At 42.9% G+C, this 19,673-nt stretch overlaps 1 protein-coding gene across 3 annotated transcripts in view; it reads right to left on the bottom strand.

Annotated features, from left to right (window-relative positions):
- The window catches only part of SEMA4B (semaphorin 4B), a 284,324-nt gene that overhangs the window by 6,989 nt on the left and 257,662 nt on the right, over window positions 1-19,673 (bottom strand). For 2 of the 3 annotated variants that reach the window (XM_056572013.1, XM_056572014.1), the window contains 8 exons: window positions 18,343-18,494; window positions 18,192-18,254; window positions 8,149-8,247; window positions 3,515-3,626; window positions 3,268-3,384; window positions 2,691-2,848; window positions 1,631-1,812; window positions 1,106-1,256 (listed from right to left, as the gene is read on the bottom strand). In XM_056572013.1, coding sequence (XP_056427988.1) covers window positions 1,106-1,256; window positions 1,631-1,812; window positions 2,691-2,848; window positions 3,268-3,384; window positions 3,515-3,626; window positions 8,149-8,247; window positions 18,192-18,254; window positions 18,343-18,494 — 1,034 coding nt within the window. Of the gene's footprint in view, window positions 1-1,105; window positions 1,257-1,630; window positions 1,813-2,690; window positions 2,849-3,267; window positions 3,385-3,514; window positions 3,627-8,148; window positions 8,248-8,340; window positions 8,486-18,191; window positions 18,255-18,342; window positions 18,495-19,673 lie in introns of those variants that run through there. The other variant, XM_056572015.1, reaches the window with a different exon arrangement.

Genomic DNA, 19,673 nt, shown 5'->3' with positions numbered 1-19,673 from the left:
CCGACTGATAAAAACTTTTGATATGTCTCTATGACTTAAGTTTTTTGTAATAACAGTGCCCATTTAAAGAACCATGACAACTAGCCACAGGTAGGGAATATACTGTGGGTTGACCATTGGAACCCTTACCAGTCACAAGAATGGAGGTCAATTGTGCCCCCAAGTGAAGGAGAGACAGAATGCAAGCTTGAGTGCGGTTCCAGCCACTCTATGGCACTTCCAAATACTGCTGAGTGCTGAACTGCTATGTTCAGACATCCTATAGACAGTGAATGGACTGGTGGTTGAGCATGAAAACTATGCCCCATTTACATGGGGGGCCATTTGACTGGTGGGGGTCCTAACAATGAGAAATCCACAGTCAGCTAACTAACCCTTATCCCGCAAATTGGTGATCTTTTAATTAAGGGATAACCCCTTTAACTAGCTGCCCGTTAAAATTTGCTATCGGATGGTTGTGACACCTCCATATGAATAAAAGAAGAATGTAGGCACATAGAATGTGTCGGCAGATCAGGAACCATTTGGCCCATCTAGTCTGCCCAATAATCTGAATCCTATTCATAGCCCCTGGCCCTATCTTATATGAAGGATAACTTATGCCTATCCCATGCATGCTTAAACTACATTCATTCATTCATTATGTATTCAACATTCAACACTACGTAATATATAGGTGCAACATAAATAAGAAAAAAGAATAAGCACAACAGCAGGGAACAATCTGAGTAAAACTATGTGCAGTATACAGTTTGTCCATTAGGGGGCAGTGTTGACACACATTACCCAGCAGAATAACAAGTGTTCTTGAACTTTTAGCAAATAGATAAAAACCACACTATGTATACTGCTTGATTTTTTTCACTACACAAGTAAATCTCCATACATGGCTTTCTAGAACATGGTGTCAAGACATCTAGTGTCTTCAGATAATATTAGCCAGATACATACTGGAATCTGGCTTTAACACATTTCTGCTAGTGTAGGAAGAAAATATTTCAGCGGAGTTACACTAATACCTATAGGAGGAAATATTTGTCTTTCTTGGTTTCAAACCCCCAGCTCAATCCTGCAACAAATTTTCTAATGCACATACAATACTTACAGCGCCAGGTCGTGGCTCTGGTACAGAATGGGTGTATGTACTCCACTGCTGAGATTCCCGGTTTACTTCCTTATAGAGGCCATTGAACGCCCTCTGCACATCATTCATTGAGAAGGCACATACAGCTGAACTTCCAACACCACCCTTGTTCCTGTAGAGAGAAAAATACATTTATAGAATATAGGATTCCATATGGGCATCCACGGCTTCCAGACTCATGTATTAAAGTAAGAACAGATATAAAACACAGTCCATGTGCTTATAATTATAGTGATCTGGCCGATCCTGTAATAGCAATGCCATTAAATGGTCACATAAACAAGCAGGGGAACTGAGAAGTAGGACAAAACGGTCATTACGAAACAAAGGAACGGCTGAAATGTAGTTCACAATACGAAGCTGTAATGAACAGTAAAAAACTGTGTTGACAGCTAAGTCGCAGCGTGGGACTTGTAAGAGGAAAGCCAAAAATCTTGGGTGTTCCTCACATTGACACATAGAATGAATCAATTGCGTTCTGCTTACCACTGCGAAGTAAAGACCCCATAGAAAATGGTATTCATCCAGTGTTCCCCTCCTGGAGTGAGAACAAACATGTCCTTCAAGACATTAAAGGGGAAACCATCTTCTGGGCGAGTGCACAGGAGCTGGGCCTTCAGGAACGTGGTCCACTTCTTCTGTAGGACACGCTCGCCACCCAGATCACCCTAGGAGATGGACAAGATCATAATGTTTACATGAATCATAAGAGAAAATAAAAACAATAAACCAAATACTGTTATGGAATGACCATTATGCCCCATATAGTGTATTGGAAACCAAGAGTTCATCAACTTTTACAAATCCTGATATCATCATGACAAAAAGTTTTAGATACATAGATATACATGCCATACATGGCATGGGTCTATGGCAGAGTTTCCCAGCCAGTCTCCTCCAGCTGTTTCAAAACTATCACACCTGACACACCCAGACAGCCTTTGGCTGTCCGGGCATGCTGAGAGTTGTAGTTTTGCAAAAGCCAGAGGCACACTGGTGGGGAAACACTGGTCTATGGCATTCAGGTCAGAGCCACTTATTGTCCAGAAATCCTTCTATAAAAACACTACAACACTGGCAGAGAGGTAAACTAGCTTCAGGGATTATGCCAACCTTTTTCTTGAAAAGGGGGGGAGGGAGAGAGGCAACGTGAGTAAAGGCCTGACTAAATATAAAGGCCTCTAGACATAGAAAGCAACAAAAGGAAACTAGCTCTAATTCAATTATGGTGGTATTACATGGTTTGCTTTCCAGGACTGAGCCTTGTATTTCAATGAAGCTTGGCAGGGAGGGGTGGGGGAGGGAGGAGGCATGCATGCTGCAGCTTAGTTTAATCTCAAAGGTAATTGATTTTAGTTGATTTTGCAAACAGCCACCAGCTAAGAAACATATGATTTGTTTTATCTTCCAGTCACTGACCTGAAGTCCTCACCTACATCAATCTCAGACCTAACAAGGTCTTCCCTCTTCATGCAGCATGGAAGGGATGTATTCATAGTTCGTGACACATCATACAGAAATTAATAATTTATTTTGTTATTCTCACCTTACACACTCGAGCAATTCGGGACACAAAAGGGTTCTCAAAAAAATCAAACTCTTTTCCTGTCTCAGTGAAGAAGAAATAAATCTTATCATCATCACCAATAGGATTCCCTTTGGGAAGACTCTCTGGAATATGAGCCGAGCCCACATAAGCTGGATCTGCAATGACAAAGCAGAGGATAATGGGTTTAATAGCAGGTCCTGGGCATATAATCACACAGTCAGCACATTACGCCTACAATGCTCTTATTTACATACTACAAAATACTCATCTTAAAATTATCCCCAAATACGCCTCCATTGTTGCCTAGACTAAATGACATCAATGCAGCCATATTATCATTATATACAATAGTAAAAGAAAGGATTTGTATAGTCTAGGTTTAAGAGCAGAAGAAAAGATGTTAGAAACTCCAGAATGTGATGTTTGAACTATAGAAAGCTGGGTTCAGCCTTACAGGCAAATATTTGCAATGAAGGATCTGCATACATCAAAAGGTGGTCCCTGATCTCTATCAAAAGCCATGTTACTATATGTCTGAACACATTCTTATCAAAGAAGTAAATCAAAGGTCAACCTTGGAGCCAGTTCAAGGAGGTCTCAGTTTTCAAAGTAATTTTGCTGTCTTCACTCTTGTAAATAATGGGTTCATTTCCTTGGAAGGTACTGACAGTGCCTCCGTACATGTCCCCATCTGGCACAGAGACAGAAGAATAGAGTAGGCAGGTTATATAAAATCTGAGGAATCGTGAATCCTCCATTAAGGATCCAAGTAGGACATTCAATGCCAGGTATTACAAGGCTCTCTGAGAAGCTGTACTTACCAACCATTATTGCAGAGGACTTATATTCTGGATCAAAAGGGCATCGGCCCCTTCCATCTTCCATGATGGGATTTCCATTTGAATCGGTTTCCAAAGTAAAATCATGGATTCTCTAGAAATAAAATAGAAAGAGACTTGGTCAGTCAGTTTTTGAAAGTAAGAGGTCGCCATTAAGGACAAAAAAAAAAAAAGGTGTCAGCGAGAACATACAAACTACATACACAAATTACTAACCAAAGATTTAACCATAATACCATTTACACTGCACCATGTTGGAATACCTAACAAAAAATATTCTGACATATCGGTAGCCTATTCATATAACCTAGTCTACATTCGGTCTATTTCATTAGCATATTATATGCATAGATATCCTACTCTTAAGTTTCCCAATAAAATAGCTTATGGACCAATACTTGAACACATTTTTAAAGAGACAGTATGCTAGATTTTTGTCTCTAGTACAGTTCATTAATATTATTTCATCCATTTAATACATTAAAGGGGTACTCCACCCCTAGACATCTTATCCCCCAAGATGATAAGATGTCTGATCGCGAGGTTCCCGCCGCTGGTGACCCCAGCGATCTTTCTACTGCACCTGGCGTTCGTTTAGAGCGTCGGGTGCAGTGCCGGTGGCTCGCAACATCACGGCCACGCCCGCTTATGACATCACAGCCACGCCCCCTCAATGCAAGTCTATGGGAGGGGGCGTGATGGCTGTCACACCCCCTCCCATAGACTTGCATTGAGGGGCGTGGCAGTGACGTCACAAGCGTGGCCGTGACATCATGAGCCTCCGCCCTGCCAGTCATCCAACACAGAGCAAATGTCTGGGGTGCCGCAGCCGAGATCGCGGGGGTCCCCAGCGATCAGACATCTTATCCCCTATCCTTTGCATATGGGATAAGATATCTAGGGGCGGAGTACCCCTTTAAGATATTCTTCCAAATACAAGGGGAAAGCTAGAACCGAACTGCTTGCTATATATACACAGTACATGTACATTTACTCTGTTCCTGTTTTGTGTCTCTTTTATAAAATCGGACCTCACGCTCCACATACCCTCAGCTCTAAGCTTTCTGAAATGATTCTTAAAGCAGTCTATAAATTCTTCCCTTTTTGGCCAACGTGTACAGATGTGTGTCAGTGTAATGGCTCCATGTAGCATGGGATTTTATAATTGGCTTCACCGTGAGAGGCAATGAAGCGGACAGAATGTGTTTGCCTGTTTACAATGATTACACGTTAGCTTGGGTACCCATGAGTATCAGCGCATCTGTGCATAGGCAATCGCATTTATCGTTTTGTCAGAACCAGTTGGCGTATGGATAAATATTGGTATAGTTAATAATCCTCAGGTATTTCATACACAAATACATGGATCTTCCGCTGCTTTATCCTGATTTATTGTTAACTGCCTAGATGCTGTTTCCAAGTAATGACGTAGTTAAATATTTTTATTGTGGGATGAAAGGTGTCAGTATGTGTGGTACAAGCAAGGACTGACGTTGTGGGTGTTTAATATACTTGGATGATAACAGGCATCAATACAAGTGAAGTCACTACAATAACACTGGGCAAACTCATATACACAAAGCAGGTTTCAGTCTATGGCCTACATACAGTGCACAATATTGCCTCAGTCATGGAAGCAGAGAAAAGTCCTGGCATATGTAAAATATATGAGGAAACTAAATGATAGAACCCGGAGGCCTCAGGTAAATAATTGCCAGGCTTCGCAGCTCGCTGCAGTCATGAATTATCATCTACATTAAAAGCTGGGAAAATCCGCTCATCGATATATCACACCATCCTGACAGCAATGGAAATACCCCACCAACGTGTCGTCTGCGTGACTACTAAATGAACAAGCAGTAAATTCTAAATGAATGCAAGAGATCATTATGGAAATCCACATATATCGTTTTTGATCTATGTTGCTTAAAGGGGTACTCCAGTGGAAATTTTTTTTTTTTTTTTTAAATCAACTGGTGCCACAAAGTGAAAACAGATTTGTAAATCACTTCTATTAAAAAAATCTTAATCTTTCCAGTACTTTTTTGTTGCTGTATACTAAAGAGAAATCCAAAAAAGAAATGCATTTCCTCTGATGTCATGACCACAGTGCTCTCTGCTGAACTCTGCTGTCCATTTTAGGAACTGTCCAGAGCAGCATATGTTTGCTATGGGGATTTTCTCTTGCTCTGGACAGTTCCTAAAATGGACAGCAGAGGTCAGCAGAGAGCACTGTGGTCATGACATCAGAGGAAATGCATTTCTTTTTTGGATTTCTCTGCTCCGCTCCTAGACATCTTATCCCCTATCCATCTTATCCCTGATCTCGGCTGCAACACCCCAGACATCCAGTACAAGGAGTGAACTTCGCTCCGTGCCGGATGACTGGCGATGCGGGGAGGAGGCTCGTGACGTTACAGTCACGCCCACTCATGACGTCACAGCCATGCCCCCTCAATGCAAGTCTATGGGAGGGGGCGTGACTACCGCCACGCCCCCTCCCATAGACTTGCATTGTGGGGACGTGGCCATGACATCACGAGAAGGGCGCGGCCGTGAAGTTACGAGCCTCCGGCGCTGCACCCAACGCTCTAAACAAACGCCGGGTGCAGCAGGGAGATCGCAGGGGTCCTCAGCAACGGGACCCCCACAACCAGGCATCTTATACCCTATCCTTTGGATAGAGGATAAGATGTCTAGGGGCGGAGTACCTCTTGAAATGGATTGTGAATAGCAATAAAGCTAATGGATATGCTAATGTATACCACAGTGGCTCCACTGACTTTCTGGACAAAACAAAGTCTACTATGAGGATACAATAGACATGTTACAGTATGTTTTTCAGTCCAAGTCAAAAATCTGGGTCAGGTCCGCTGCCCTATAGAAGTTAATGCGTCCGCACCTGTCCAGTGTCTGCCCGTGCACAGATGCAATTTCAGCCGATTTGAGCTTTAGAAATCATATCTGTGCATTGGAGGCAGGAATTGTGATGTGAACCCAGCCTTATTCGTGATGTTTGAAATGTTTATTAAAAAAATGATCTGATAAAAATAAAATGTATGAACAGCAAACAATACATTGCACTACATGTCCAGCAATTGTGTACAGTTACCACCTGTTTTATTGCCCCAAGCTGCATCCATTTTTCTAGTTGCTCACAGAAACAGTCCACAAACTGTAAGAGTCGGAGGGTAAAGCTGGTCATACACAACAGCTTTCTCCCCCATCTACTCAAATATACATGCAAGGCTTGTTTGAGCATACATGGTTATTCATCTGGGGGTAGGAAGACAAGTCAATGCTGGACACTTCTGTTGACTATGAGACTAAAAGATTAAAGGGGTACTCTACTGTCCCAGCATTCATTTTGTTCTAAACACTGGGCGTGGGCTGCGGGGCAGGGGGTCACACCCCTCGTGAAGTCACGCCATGCACCCTCAATGCAAGTCTATGGGAGGGGGCGTGGCAGCTGCCCGCCCCCCCTCTCATAGACTTCAAATGAGGGGATGTGGTGTGACGTCACGACCCCTGCAGCCAGCACCTAGCCTTTGGAACAAAATGTTTTGAACGGTGGGACAGTGGAGTGCCCCTTTAAAGGGTACTCCCGTGGAAAACTTTTTTTTTTTAAATCAACTGATGCCAGAAAGTTAAGCAGATTTGTAAATCACTTCTATTAAAAAATTTTAATCCTTCCAGCACTTTTTTATCGGCTGTATACTAAAGAGAAATCCAAAAACGAAATGCATTTCCTCTAATGTCATGACCACAGTGCTCTCTGCTGACCTCTGCTGTCCATTTTAGGAACTGTCCAGAGAAGCATATGTTTTCTATGGGGATTTTCCTCTGCTCTGGACAGTTCCTAAAATGGACAGCAGAGGTCAGCAGAGAGCACCGTGGTCATGACATCAGAGGAAATGCATTTCTTTTTTTGGATTTCTCTTTAGTATACAGCTTCTAAAAAGTACTGGAAGGATTACGATTTTTTTTTAATAGAAGTGATTTACAAATCTGTATACCTTTCTGGCACCAGTTGATTTAAAAAAAAAAAAAAAGTTTTCCACAGGAGTACCCCTTTAAGCATGTCAAAATCCAGGATGCCTGGTCCTTGTTTTCCCATATGTTTACTGTCAAGAAAGCTTCATATACATTAGACTATTAGTGGATGACACTGACAATCTGCAAAATCTGATTACATTTATCTTATGTGCTTTAGTTTTTCTCGTATCTCATAACCAATACAACCAGTACATTTCTAAGTATAAAGATCACCTTTTCCAAGAAAAAATTTATAAAAATAAAAAGTGTGCAGACCAGACACAAAGCCAGCAAGGAATTCCGGAAGATTTCAGCTCTAAAATCTGCAGAATTTTGAATGCAGCTCTGGATTAAAATACTTGTTTCACATTAGGAACAATACAGTATAACGAATACTATACATCTGTATCGGCATAGGTTTGTGAACACAGTATAAAGCTGCCTTTCATTTGTTATGTGATCTGTATCCCCTTGGAGATCTCATTCCCTGGTGTTCTAATAGAAAAGTAAGCAGCGTCATTACTAGCCCAACCCAGACAGGGTGCGACAACTTTCTGATACAGGTGAAGAAGTGTGCTTACGATGTAGGTGCAGTTGGGGCTGAAGGCGTATGTTCCACAGGTGTAGAGGTGTGTACTGTTCAGCTGCAGGAGGATCTTAATATAGTTCTGACAGTCTCTCTGGAACAATAAGAAACAAGATTTGGGTTATTTTCTCTCACGCAGTCTATTGATCATTAGCTCACGCACTCCGTCATCAGAGGCAGCACTCACCAAAAGAGGCAGCAAATGGCAGCATTATGGCCTAGATTTATTAAGCTGTGAGAGAAAAAATTAAGTGATTTTCCCACAGCAACCAATCACAGCTCAGGTTACTAGCTGTGGTAAAGTGAAAGCTGAGCTGTGATTGGTTGCTGTGGGAAAATCCCTCCATTTTTTCTCTCACACAGTTTGATAAATCTGGGCCTGTGGCCCAGATTTATCAAACTGTGTGAGGGAAAAATAGAGTGATTGTCCCACAGCAACCAATCACAGCTCAGGTAACTAGCTGAGGTAAAGTGAAAGCTGAGCTGTGATTGGTTGCTGTGGGAAAATCCCTCCATTTTTTCTCTCACACAGTTTGATAAATCTGGGCCTGTGGCCCAGATTTATCAAACAGTGAGAGAGAAAAAATAGAGTGATTTTCCCACAGCAACCAATCACAGCTCAGATAACTAGCTGAGGTAAAGTGAAAGCTGAGCTGTGATTGGTTGTTGTGGGAAAATCACTCCACTTTTTCTCTCACAGTTTGATAAATCTGGGCCATATGTGTCCACATATATAAACAGCTGCTACCGCCACCTTTGGAAGAATCATTTCAGCTTTATATATAGCAAAAATTGTTACAATCCTTACGTTTCTAAATTCAAAACAATTATGAGAAGACATTGAAACTGTAAGTGGTATTGGCAAAGTGTCTCCCGATCTGACGCTTCCATCACTAATACATATGCAATTACAGTGGAATTAAAATGTGTGGTATCGGCAATATTTTCCTAATTTCAAGACCTAATTTCAAACGAAATATTTAATTCTTGATAATATCACCTCCTTAAAGGGGTATTCCAGGCAAAATATTTTAGCCCCTATCCAAAGGATAGGGGATAGGGTGTCTGATTCCGGGGGGCCCGATGCTGAGACCCGTGGCGATCTCCCTGCAGCACCCGCATTCTATGCGGGGACTGCGTCTCTAGTTTCGGAAACCTCTGGGTTTCCGGGACTGGGGACGGGACGTCACGCCACGCCCCCTCCATTCATATCTATGGGAGGGGGCGTGACATCACGCCACACCCCCTCCCATAGACGTCCCTGGGGACGTGACGTCACGCCACTCCCCCTCCATTAATGTGTATGGGAGGGGGCATGACGGGTGTCATGCCCCCTCCCATAGACATGAATGGAGGGGGCGTGGCGTGATGTCCCTGGGGAGGGGGCGTGGCATGATGTCATGCCCCCTCCTATAGACATGAATGGAGGGGGCTGGGCGTGAGGCGAGGTCCCCAGTCCTGGAAAGGTTTCCGAAACTAGAAACGCAGTCCCTGCATAGAATGCAGGTGCTGCAGGCAGATCGTGGGGGGTCTCAGCAGCAGGCCCCCTACGATCAGACATCTTATCCCCTATCCTTTGGATAGGGGATAAAATGTTTTTGCCCGGAATACCCCTTTAAATTTTCTTGGCACAGAAACTGATGACCTATTGCTAAGATATGCCATTAAGAGTAACTTTAGCATTGCTCCCCACCTTTTTGGGATTGTGTGGGTTCAATTGATTTAGTTTTTTGTTGGATCAGTCCTAGTTGAGTCATTTTTGTTTTCATGAGGAGGGGTTAAAAGTACCTGTCACCAAACCTAACTTTTTATATATCGTTCCTTATGTAATTATAAGACACTTTGCTATTTACTTGCTGTTAAAATTCTCAACCTTTATATGTTTTTAATGTGATTGAAAAAAAATAAAAAAACGGCCACTAGGTGGCTCTGTTCTGTTCCCTGTGCAAGTCACACAGTTTGGTCTCCTCCCGGCCTGGCAGGAGAGCAAAGTCAGGAAGTATGTGCGTGGCATGGCGAGGTACAGCTCTCACAGGCATCAGTGATGTCACACCTGTTGGGGAACGCCCACTTTCTCCTGCTGGGAGCTCACACAATGTGAGCAAGGGGAAAGGTATGATATAGGGCTTTTTAAAGCTTGGAAAACATTTTTAAGGGGTGTTAGGAATAGCTAGGGAATATAATCTGAGTTAGTATGGTTTGATGACAGGTACTCTTTAAAATAAGAACAAGGAAAACTGTGTCAGAGAGACCCGCTCTACATTTGTTTTTAGTCGTCTTCAACTCTATTTTGTTACTTTTGTAAGCACCCTTTTGACCTCTATGGTGGGGATTCTCTTGTGGGTAGAGGGTCACTGAGTCAGCACCTATTACAATATTGCAGCCATTATGAGGCAAGTGGCTGGATTTTGTCAGTGAGTAAATCTTGAATTACCAGATATGAAACCAACTCCACAGCATTTTACATTTGAGAAATCCATATTGTTTAAGGACACCTCCCCTAGATCATCCTACACAAGAGATGATGCCTCATAATCATGTTATACAATAAAAAATACACACTTTAAAATGACATAATGTATTCCCCCAATAATTAATATGTCCCCATGTGGTAATAAACATACCGCCATTGATACCATGTAATTCCTGTTAAAAGGAAACCATCAGGTTGGACATGCAGTCCAGTTTGCATGAATCCTGTTATAGAGCAGATTGAGATAAAGTTTTATAGGACAAATTCCTGGATAACTTGTCATTTATTCATTTTAACCTCTGATAATTTGTGGCCAAGTAGTCATATAATCGGTGCTTCTCACTGATTGACAGCTCTCTATATGCACTTATAGCTGTCAATCACTGAGTAGGACCGCCCACTTGACTATTTAACCCAGAATGAGAAGAGATTTACATGAATAAACAACATGTTATCCTGGAATTTTTCTTACAAAACTATATATCAATCTGTTCAGTTCCTCCTGCTCTGTAATATGTAAATCCCAAAGTTCACCATTAATCCATTACTCTTAGAAGCGCCGTACTTTTCTCTATGTTTATGGTTACAATGTGCTTTTCTCTGAGGACTACAATCTATAGCTCTGCAGCTGTTGTAATACAACCCCCAGTATGTTCAACAATAACAGTTTGGATTAGCTGTAAAAAGTTGTTATAAAAATTCGCGACTTAAAAAGAAGATATTATGGAGGGAACTTAACAGAATCAAAAACTTTATTATACATCTTGCCAAAACATTACCGTTTCTTCTTTTATAGAAATCATGGCTTATATATAAAAAAACAAAACAAAAAAAACACAATAGGGTCCCCATACAATCCTGTGCAGCTGCTGCAGCATAATCATCTTTGCCCTAGCTAAAGCACAGGCTGGCACAAAGTCTGGGTAAGTAAGTGCGGGACTAACACTCCTTTATTCTCACTCTTGTCCTGTCTAGCAAACCTTTGTCTGAAAGCGAGGAGGAGGTTACAGAACAGCCTGCAGTGATTGGATGAAGAGACCCACCACAGCACAGCAGACTCAGGGAGGAAGTGAATGGATAGTGAGTGAGGGCAGGCTCAGTGCTTGCCTCAAACACCCCCCTTCATGAGCAGTGAATGCCAGAATGAGTGAGCAGCAGAACAGTGGGATTTGTGAGCCACATACAGAAGCTAGACACAGAAAAGCATGTAAAGAATGTACGACCAAAGGAAAAATATATATCAGCATTGTTTTTTTTAATCTGTGACAGGAAAGGTACATTAAATCTAAAAAACTATCACAGCATATTATGCGGTCAAAATAAATGCTTTCTGATCTATAGAGGAGCATCTCAAATTTTGACAAGCTGTACATAGGTCATGAGATGGGACCTGCAATGACTACTAAAATCAAAGGGCTCCTAGTACTCACGGCATGGTGCCCATGTGACTATTAGCGCCAAGACCCACATGGCCCATACTTCATTATTACCGTATTTTTCGACATATAGGACGCTCCGGCATATAAGACGCACCCAATTTTAAAGGAGGAAAATCTAGAATACAATGTAAAGTATAGGACAGTGATCTTCAATCAGCGGACATCCAGATGTTGCAAAACTACAACTCCCAGCATGCCCGGACAGCCGTTGGCTGTCCGGGCATACAGGGAGTTGTAGTTTTGCAACATCTGGAGGTCAGCAGGTTGAAGACCACTGGTATAGGAGGTAATACTCACGTGTCCCCGCCGCTCCTAACCCGTCACCCTCGTCACCGCTGCCCTGGATGTCGCACTCCATCGCTGTCGCCGCGTCCCCGGGGTGTCCCCGTCGCTCCGGAATATCTCTGCTGCCAGGGATCCTCGCTGTCCGTCGCCACCATCACGTCTCTACGCACTCCGCTCCTATTGGATGACGGGACGGCGTGCGCGATGACGTGATGACGACGAAGGAGAGCGCCGGCCGTGCAGGGGATCCCGGCACGGAGCAGACACCGAGGAGGCAGGTGAGGTCCCTCCCTGTGCAGCCGGGTTAGTGTCACTTTCCCTTCAGACGTGGCGGTCAGCTTTGATCGCTGCATCTGAAGGGTTAATACAGGGCATCACCGCGATCGGTGATGTCCTGTATTAGCCGCAGGTCCCGGCCGTTGATGGCCGAAGGGACCGCCGCGATAGGACAGGGTTTTAATGTGTATTCGCCAGGGTTTTGGGGAAGAAATATTGCGTCTTATACGGTGAAAAATACGGTACTTTAAAAAGTGTAGGAACCTACCAGAGAACAGACCCCATTTTTTTAAATTGCCCTGGACCAGTTGTCTCCAAATCTTGGCCCTCCAGATGTTGCAAAACTACAACTCTTAGCATGTCCGGACAGCCAGCGGCTGTCCAGGCATGCTGAGAGTTGTTGTTTTGCCACATCTGCTTTAGACATGTCAGCAATTTGTTCAAACCTGATGTACCTTAAAAGGTCAGTGACCAGGGATTTTTTTTTTCAAACTTTCTCTTTACCCAAACATGAATCCAGAGCTACAGGTTGTCACTTTAACAGTGTTTGCCGTACACAAGTCGACACAACCCTTTAAGCTCCTGTTTACCGTTTCGTATTTAAGAAAGAGGTCAGGTACAGTGCACATGCAAATACAACTTCATGCAGAGGATACGTGTAACAAGGGTGTGGTTGTACTTTGGACAATGAATATGTATTCTGTATCTTAATAGTCTCAGGCTGTGGGGCTATAAAACCACAGATCACTTTTTCGTCTAAGAATAAGAACAAAAATAAATAAATAAAAAAGATTTGTACTGAATATGGGTATTTAAAAGTAGACGTAACATCATTTCACATTGTTGTAAGAAGCTTTGCACGTATGATGACCAGATGTAGAAAAATATATCGGAAAACTGCTCCGATCAGAGCCAACTCCTTTTTTTTTATCTAAACAGATACAATAAAAAATGGCGTCATGCTTTCAGAAGGCAAAGTGCAGCTCTAGCCTGTGAACAGCCGCATGAAAAATTAACCCATTTACTATTGTGAACAGATCTCTGGGGCACACTTGAATACAACTATGGAACCCTGCCAGTCTTCTATGTTCATGTCAAGTACCATGTCTATGAAAGGCCCAGTGTTTTTTTTTGGTTGTGGCTAATAAAACGTCCCCTAGAAGCAACAATATATTTTTAATCTCCAAATATCCTTAGACTGATGGCAGACAGATTGGTGTGAAACAACTTTAGTCATAGGAAATTAATATTTTGGTCCTTCTTGTGGACTTTAACAAGTCTAGAGAGTAAAAATATCAGCTGGAAAAGATCTGCTTTCTGGGCTGACCAACAGTGAGCGTTCAAGGAGACAAGTCACAGCGCACCGTAGAAGAGACTGGCGGTGCATGCGCTGAGGACCTGTGTGTCAATCACACAGCAGGTGAGGTAGTCACAGCAAATTGGGGACCCCTCACCATGCCTACTCGGCTGCTGCTGACTCCAGACAAAAGCATTATTAGAATGCTAAAGACACAGATAAAGCAGCTAAAAAGGTATGGCTGCATTACACTACTAAGCTGCTTTTACATACTGGGCGTAGTTTAAAGGGGGAATTCTGATCATAGATGCACTTTAAGTGACCTTTATCTATCTGATTCCAATTAATGTTCTCCCCCGTCACAGCTAATGTTCTCCCCCATCACAGCTAATGTTCTCCGCCCGTCACAGCTAATGTTCTCCTCCCCCATCACAGCTAATGTTCTCCCACGTCACAGCTAATGTTCTCCTCCCCCATCACAGCTAATGTTTTCCCCCGTCACAGATAATGTTCTCCCCGATCATAGAAAATGTTCTCCCCATCACAGAAAATGTTCTCCCCTATCATAGATAATGTTCTGCCCATCTTCACAGATAATGTTCTCCCCATCTTCACAGATAATGTTCTCCCCATCGTCACAGATAATGTTCTCCCCATCGTCACAGATAATGTTCTCCCCATCGTCACAGATAATGTTCTCCCCATCGTCACAGATAATGTTCTCCCCAGTCACAGATAATGTTCTCCCCAGTCACAGATAATGTTTGCCTATTTTCTGTGTCTGGGTGAATAGCAAATAGTTTTTTTTCCTTTTCTGCTCTCAGTAAAATGGGGAGACCAACATCCAACATTGAAGTGATTTTCAATTTGTAAAATTACACCACTCTGCATTTAAAAAAAAAAAAAATCTAAAATTTTCAATTTTAATCTGATCAATAAGACTAAAGATGTAGGTCTTGGCATTTACAGGGCCGGCTCTGCCTATAGGCAAAACAGGCCTATGCCGCTCTGGCTGCCCCAAAACAAATTTAATCAGCCAGCGCTCCCAATCTTTACTCGACTGCCCTGCCATGCCATGCCCTGCCCTAATGTTGTAGGAGTGCGGCACACAGAGCAAACACCCATTCCATCCAATCATCATGCAGCGTCCCACTGACAACTAACCGCTTCCCCACTGACCCGGCCCTGATCATACTGGTGAGGAGCACGGCAGGCAGGGCTCCAGTGGAGTGCAGGAGGCAGCAGCTCCACTGAAGAAGCTCAAGGGGCAGTGCTTCACTAACAGCAACCCCCCCCCCCCGCCATGTCCTTACTGGAGGAGCGCTGCTTGCGCTCCACTGATCCAATCTCCTCCTCAGTTCACCCTCCCCCTTTTTCATCATACTGCTGGAGGAGCACGGCGCTGCTTGTGCTCCCCTGACAGACAACCAGCTCCCCCCCCCCCCCCCATCGTCCACATCTTACTGGGGCATCTGCTCCTCGGCGGGGGGTTGATGTGCACATGTATGTATGATGTGCGCATGTATGTAAGATGTGCGCATGTACAGTCGGCAAAAAAAGTATTTAGTCAGTCACCAATTGAGCTCCCATTTAAACTGATGACAGGCCTGTAATTTTCATCAAAGGTATACCTGAACTATGAGAGACATAATGAGAAAAAAAAATCCATACAAAAAAAATCTGGCACTGCATGATTTGAGTCCCTGGCGGAGTAGCGTGTTACTGATGGTAGCATTCGTTATTTTGGTCCCAGCTCTCTGCAGGTCATTCACTAGGTCCCCCCGAGTGGTACTGGGATTTTTGCTCGCCATTCTTGTGATAATTTTGACACCATGTGGTGAGATCTTGTGTGGAGCCCCAGATTGAGGGAGATTATCAGTGGTCTTGTATGTCTTCCATTTTCTAATAATTGCTCCCACAGTTGATTTCTTCACATAAAGCTGATTGCCTTTTGCATATTCAGTCTTCCCAGACTGGTGCAGGTCTACAATTTTGTTTCTGGTGTCCTTTGACAGCTCTTGGCCATAGTGGAGTTTGGAGTGTGACTTTTTAAGGTTGTGGACAGGTGTCTTTTAAACTGATAACAAGCTCAAACAGGTGTAATTAATACAGGTAAGGAGTGGTGGACAGAGGAGACTCTTAAAGAAGAAGTTACAGGTCTGTGAGAGCCAAAAATCTTGCTTGTTTGTAGGTGACCAACTTACTTTCTTTACTTATTTTACCGAGGATTTTACCGATTAATTCATTAAGGGCTCTGTGGCTCAGCAAAGGAAGGCTTAGGATTGTGTTTTATTTTATTCTAGTATTGTATGGTTTTATTTAATACATTTTGATATTACAATTTTTATCTTCACCAGTAGTCCACATACCTTTTGAGCACCCTTCATTTTATTATTCTTGCCTTTTCGGGCACCGTGGGTATAGGTGCCAGTTGGCTTACTCAGTTAGAAGTACAGGGAATAAGGGAGCCTTCCCTATTGTCTATTGATGTGGTATATGTGTATGATGTGTGTGTATGTATGATAGATGTGTGTATGTATAATAGATGAATGTATGTGTGATGTGCGTATGTATGTTGTTATGATGTGGTAGGTGTGTATGTGTGTTAATGTATAATGTGTGTATATATGTACGATTTGTGTGTGTATGATAGATATTGCTACTACTGCTGCAACTATGATCTAAAGGGGGATGCTGCTACTCCTAAAGAGGGGTTGTTACTGCTATATACGGGGGGGGGGGGCTGCTACTATATACTAGGGACTTTAACCATACGCTATAAAAGGGGGGCTACTAACTGCAATGGGTCCTTCCTACAGGGAGTAACCCCTACTTATAGGAGGCTGCAACTGCCTACAGGGAGTAACTACCTACAGGGGGCAGCTATCTACACGGGGACCTACTTCCAGGTGGCACCACCATAATGGGGGAACCATGTAAAAGGGACCTGTCACCTATTGGGGTGACCTATCTACATAATGGAAGGGACCTACCTACTCTTCCCCAACCCACTTATCTACCCAACAAGGGGTTATTAATACTGTATGGAGCGCTATAGATGCTGAAAAAGTGCGGAGCCTAAAATTTTTGTCTGGCAGGTTCTGTGGAGACTGAAACCATCATGACCATCTGGGCCGGATGGAGAAGAAAAAAGAAAGTGAACGACTCCGATCAGAGAAGACGTCACCTGCGAGTCACCTTTAACTGTATGTAATCACTTATATGGTCTGCAGAGCTGGTGTAGAGCTGGTATCTACCACTATATGGTAAGTGTATGAGGGGAAAATTTCCTCTTTGTATACTGATATTATGGGTAATATTGGTCTCAGTATACAGGATTTTATCTGTCACAGTATGATGGTAATATGTATGGTGATAATATTTCTTCCTTAAATTCTTGTGTTATTTGGTAACTATGGGGAAGAGTTATCAAAACCTGTGTAAAGGAAAAGTTGACCAGTTGCCCATAGCAACCAATCAGATTGCTTCTTTAATTTTTCAGAGGCTATATAAAAACAAAAGAAGCAATCTGATTGGTTGCTATGGGCAATTGGTCAACTTTTCCTCGGCACGGGTTTTGATAAATCTCCCCCACATGATTTATTTAGAGGTACATGATTTATTTAGAGGTGTCTATCATGGGAAATTGTCTTACTTATGTTAATGTTTGACAGTGGACTTCCCAGAATATAAGTGACATGTCACTTCTTTTCCACGTGGACACATGCTGAAGCTGCCTTTTAAGTCAATGGGAGCTTTAAGGTCAAGCTCTCCCCATGAAACTCGCAGCTCAGACAATTTGACCCCACAGCATATAAATAGAGCTTTATTATAATTCCCCCTCCCCCACTACTATTTTCCTGGACCTCAGTGTGTCCCCCAAAATTTAAAAGCTGGAGATGCCACTGGACAGTGTGCAGTGATGGCGCTCCTGAGCGATCATGTCTGTCTGCCTTGAAGGAATACTGCTTTCATCTGCGGCCTGTGCTCCAGACATGATCGCTCTGGTCCTGCGGCTTCTGCCTCATGATATCACAACTGCGTCAACGCCCCTCCATCACCAGTGTTTCACCCCAGTAGTAAGCTAATTACATGAGGAGGGGGCTTGTTACAGGGTGTCACCCCAGTAATAAGGTGGGGCGCGTCAAAAGGCAGGCCAATGGGTGGAGTCAAGGGGGCGGCAAAATTAGCTCTTGCCTAGGGTGGCAAAAATCCTTGCACCAGCCCTGGGCATTTAGCAAACAATAATTGATCATAGCAGAACATACCTGAGCATCTTTTCCCTTGAATGTACATTCCTTCTTTTTACTGTCTTCTGCTTTCCATGTTAACTGCAAAATTATTAAGGAATCACTGTATTAATATGGGAGACAAGGTGGTTATCCACTGTTCATAGACAAAAAAAAAACAAGCACCTACCATTGACTGAGATGCAAAGTTTGTGCTGTTTAGAGAGAATAGGGCTTCCCGGGCCCCTACATATAGGGTGCTGCCATCTTTACTGAGAAGTAGGGTTGTGTAATGGCTGATTCCATCTGCCTGAAACCTCTTTACCGTCCTTTCTGGAGATCCTACAAACACAATATATATGTATATTGATCAGGTGTTTTATAATGTGATCATTTACAACACACAAGATTTAAAAGAAATATTTATTTTCAAAACTTTTAACAAACATTTGAACAAAGAATAGGAAACATAAACACTACACTATTTGCCATTGGTTGTAAATGCAGACAAATATACATTTATATATGTAAGGAAAAATATTTCACAGCTGGAAAATTTGGTGAATAAAAGAGAAGCAAAGCCAGTATTCATGGCATTCATCCCCTCGCCAACACATGTGCCGCTCCAATCAATTGATACCCGGTGGGAAGTTATTCAGGACTGAGCGGCGCAGGATAAACTGTGTCCTTTGAATAGTTTTCCAGTTCATTAATAACCATGAGGTGATCTCTATTCCCCTGTGCAACTAAGCAACTTCACGTTTCCTCCGGCAGCTCCATAGCACATACTCCGTGTGCTGCCAGATACAGATCTTTGGCTCAGAAACACCATATCAATATGTTGAACAGCATGACTACTGCTCCGTTCCAAAGTCTGCGACACAGACCTTGTGGAACCTTCTGTTGAGTTTATTAACAATGTGGCAGATGAGGTGTTAAAAAGTTCCATATACACGTGATAATAACATACGTATATACTGGTCACAGAAGGTCCTTATGGTAGAAATACCAGTGGTTAGTTTTAGTAGTCACCAATTTAATACATGATATGTAGCCGGTTAGATGCATTCAAAACAGCCTTAGAGAAAAACTAGTTTTGTAGCCCATGACAACCAATAATTGCTTGGCTGTAAGTCGCGTGCTCCGTAGCATCCTTAAAATATGTAAGCATATGTATTCTTTACAATTACCCACAAGCCATTGCCTAAGGCTGGTTTCATATAGGGGTATTACTGACACATTTTTCGTACTACGTCCGCAAGCACCAGCCTTGCCGTGGGTCTCAGGGTTCAAATGACACCTGTCAGTTCCAGTCATTAGACTTGTGGTCAGGCTGGAACTTGTGACATAATACGGATACAAAAATGCACCTGCAATGCTCCTGTGTGAAACTTAGCCCAAACTGTATTGAGAACAAATGTACTTATGCAACATATGTGGGGGATGCCATACTCACATTGGAGCCATTTATCACACTTTTGGCAACTGTGCTGGTACAAATTCCAGTTATCCAACAGTATA

This window comes from Hyla sarda, chromosome 4 (genome assembly GCF_029499605.1).
Source record: "Hyla sarda isolate aHylSar1 chromosome 4, aHylSar1.hap1, whole genome shotgun sequence".
NCBI classification, from domain to species: Eukaryota; Metazoa; Chordata; class Amphibia; order Anura; family Hylidae; genus Hyla; species Hyla sarda.
Note: the sequence above shows the minus strand (reverse complement) of the source record. Positions and strands in the feature narration are given on the sequence as shown.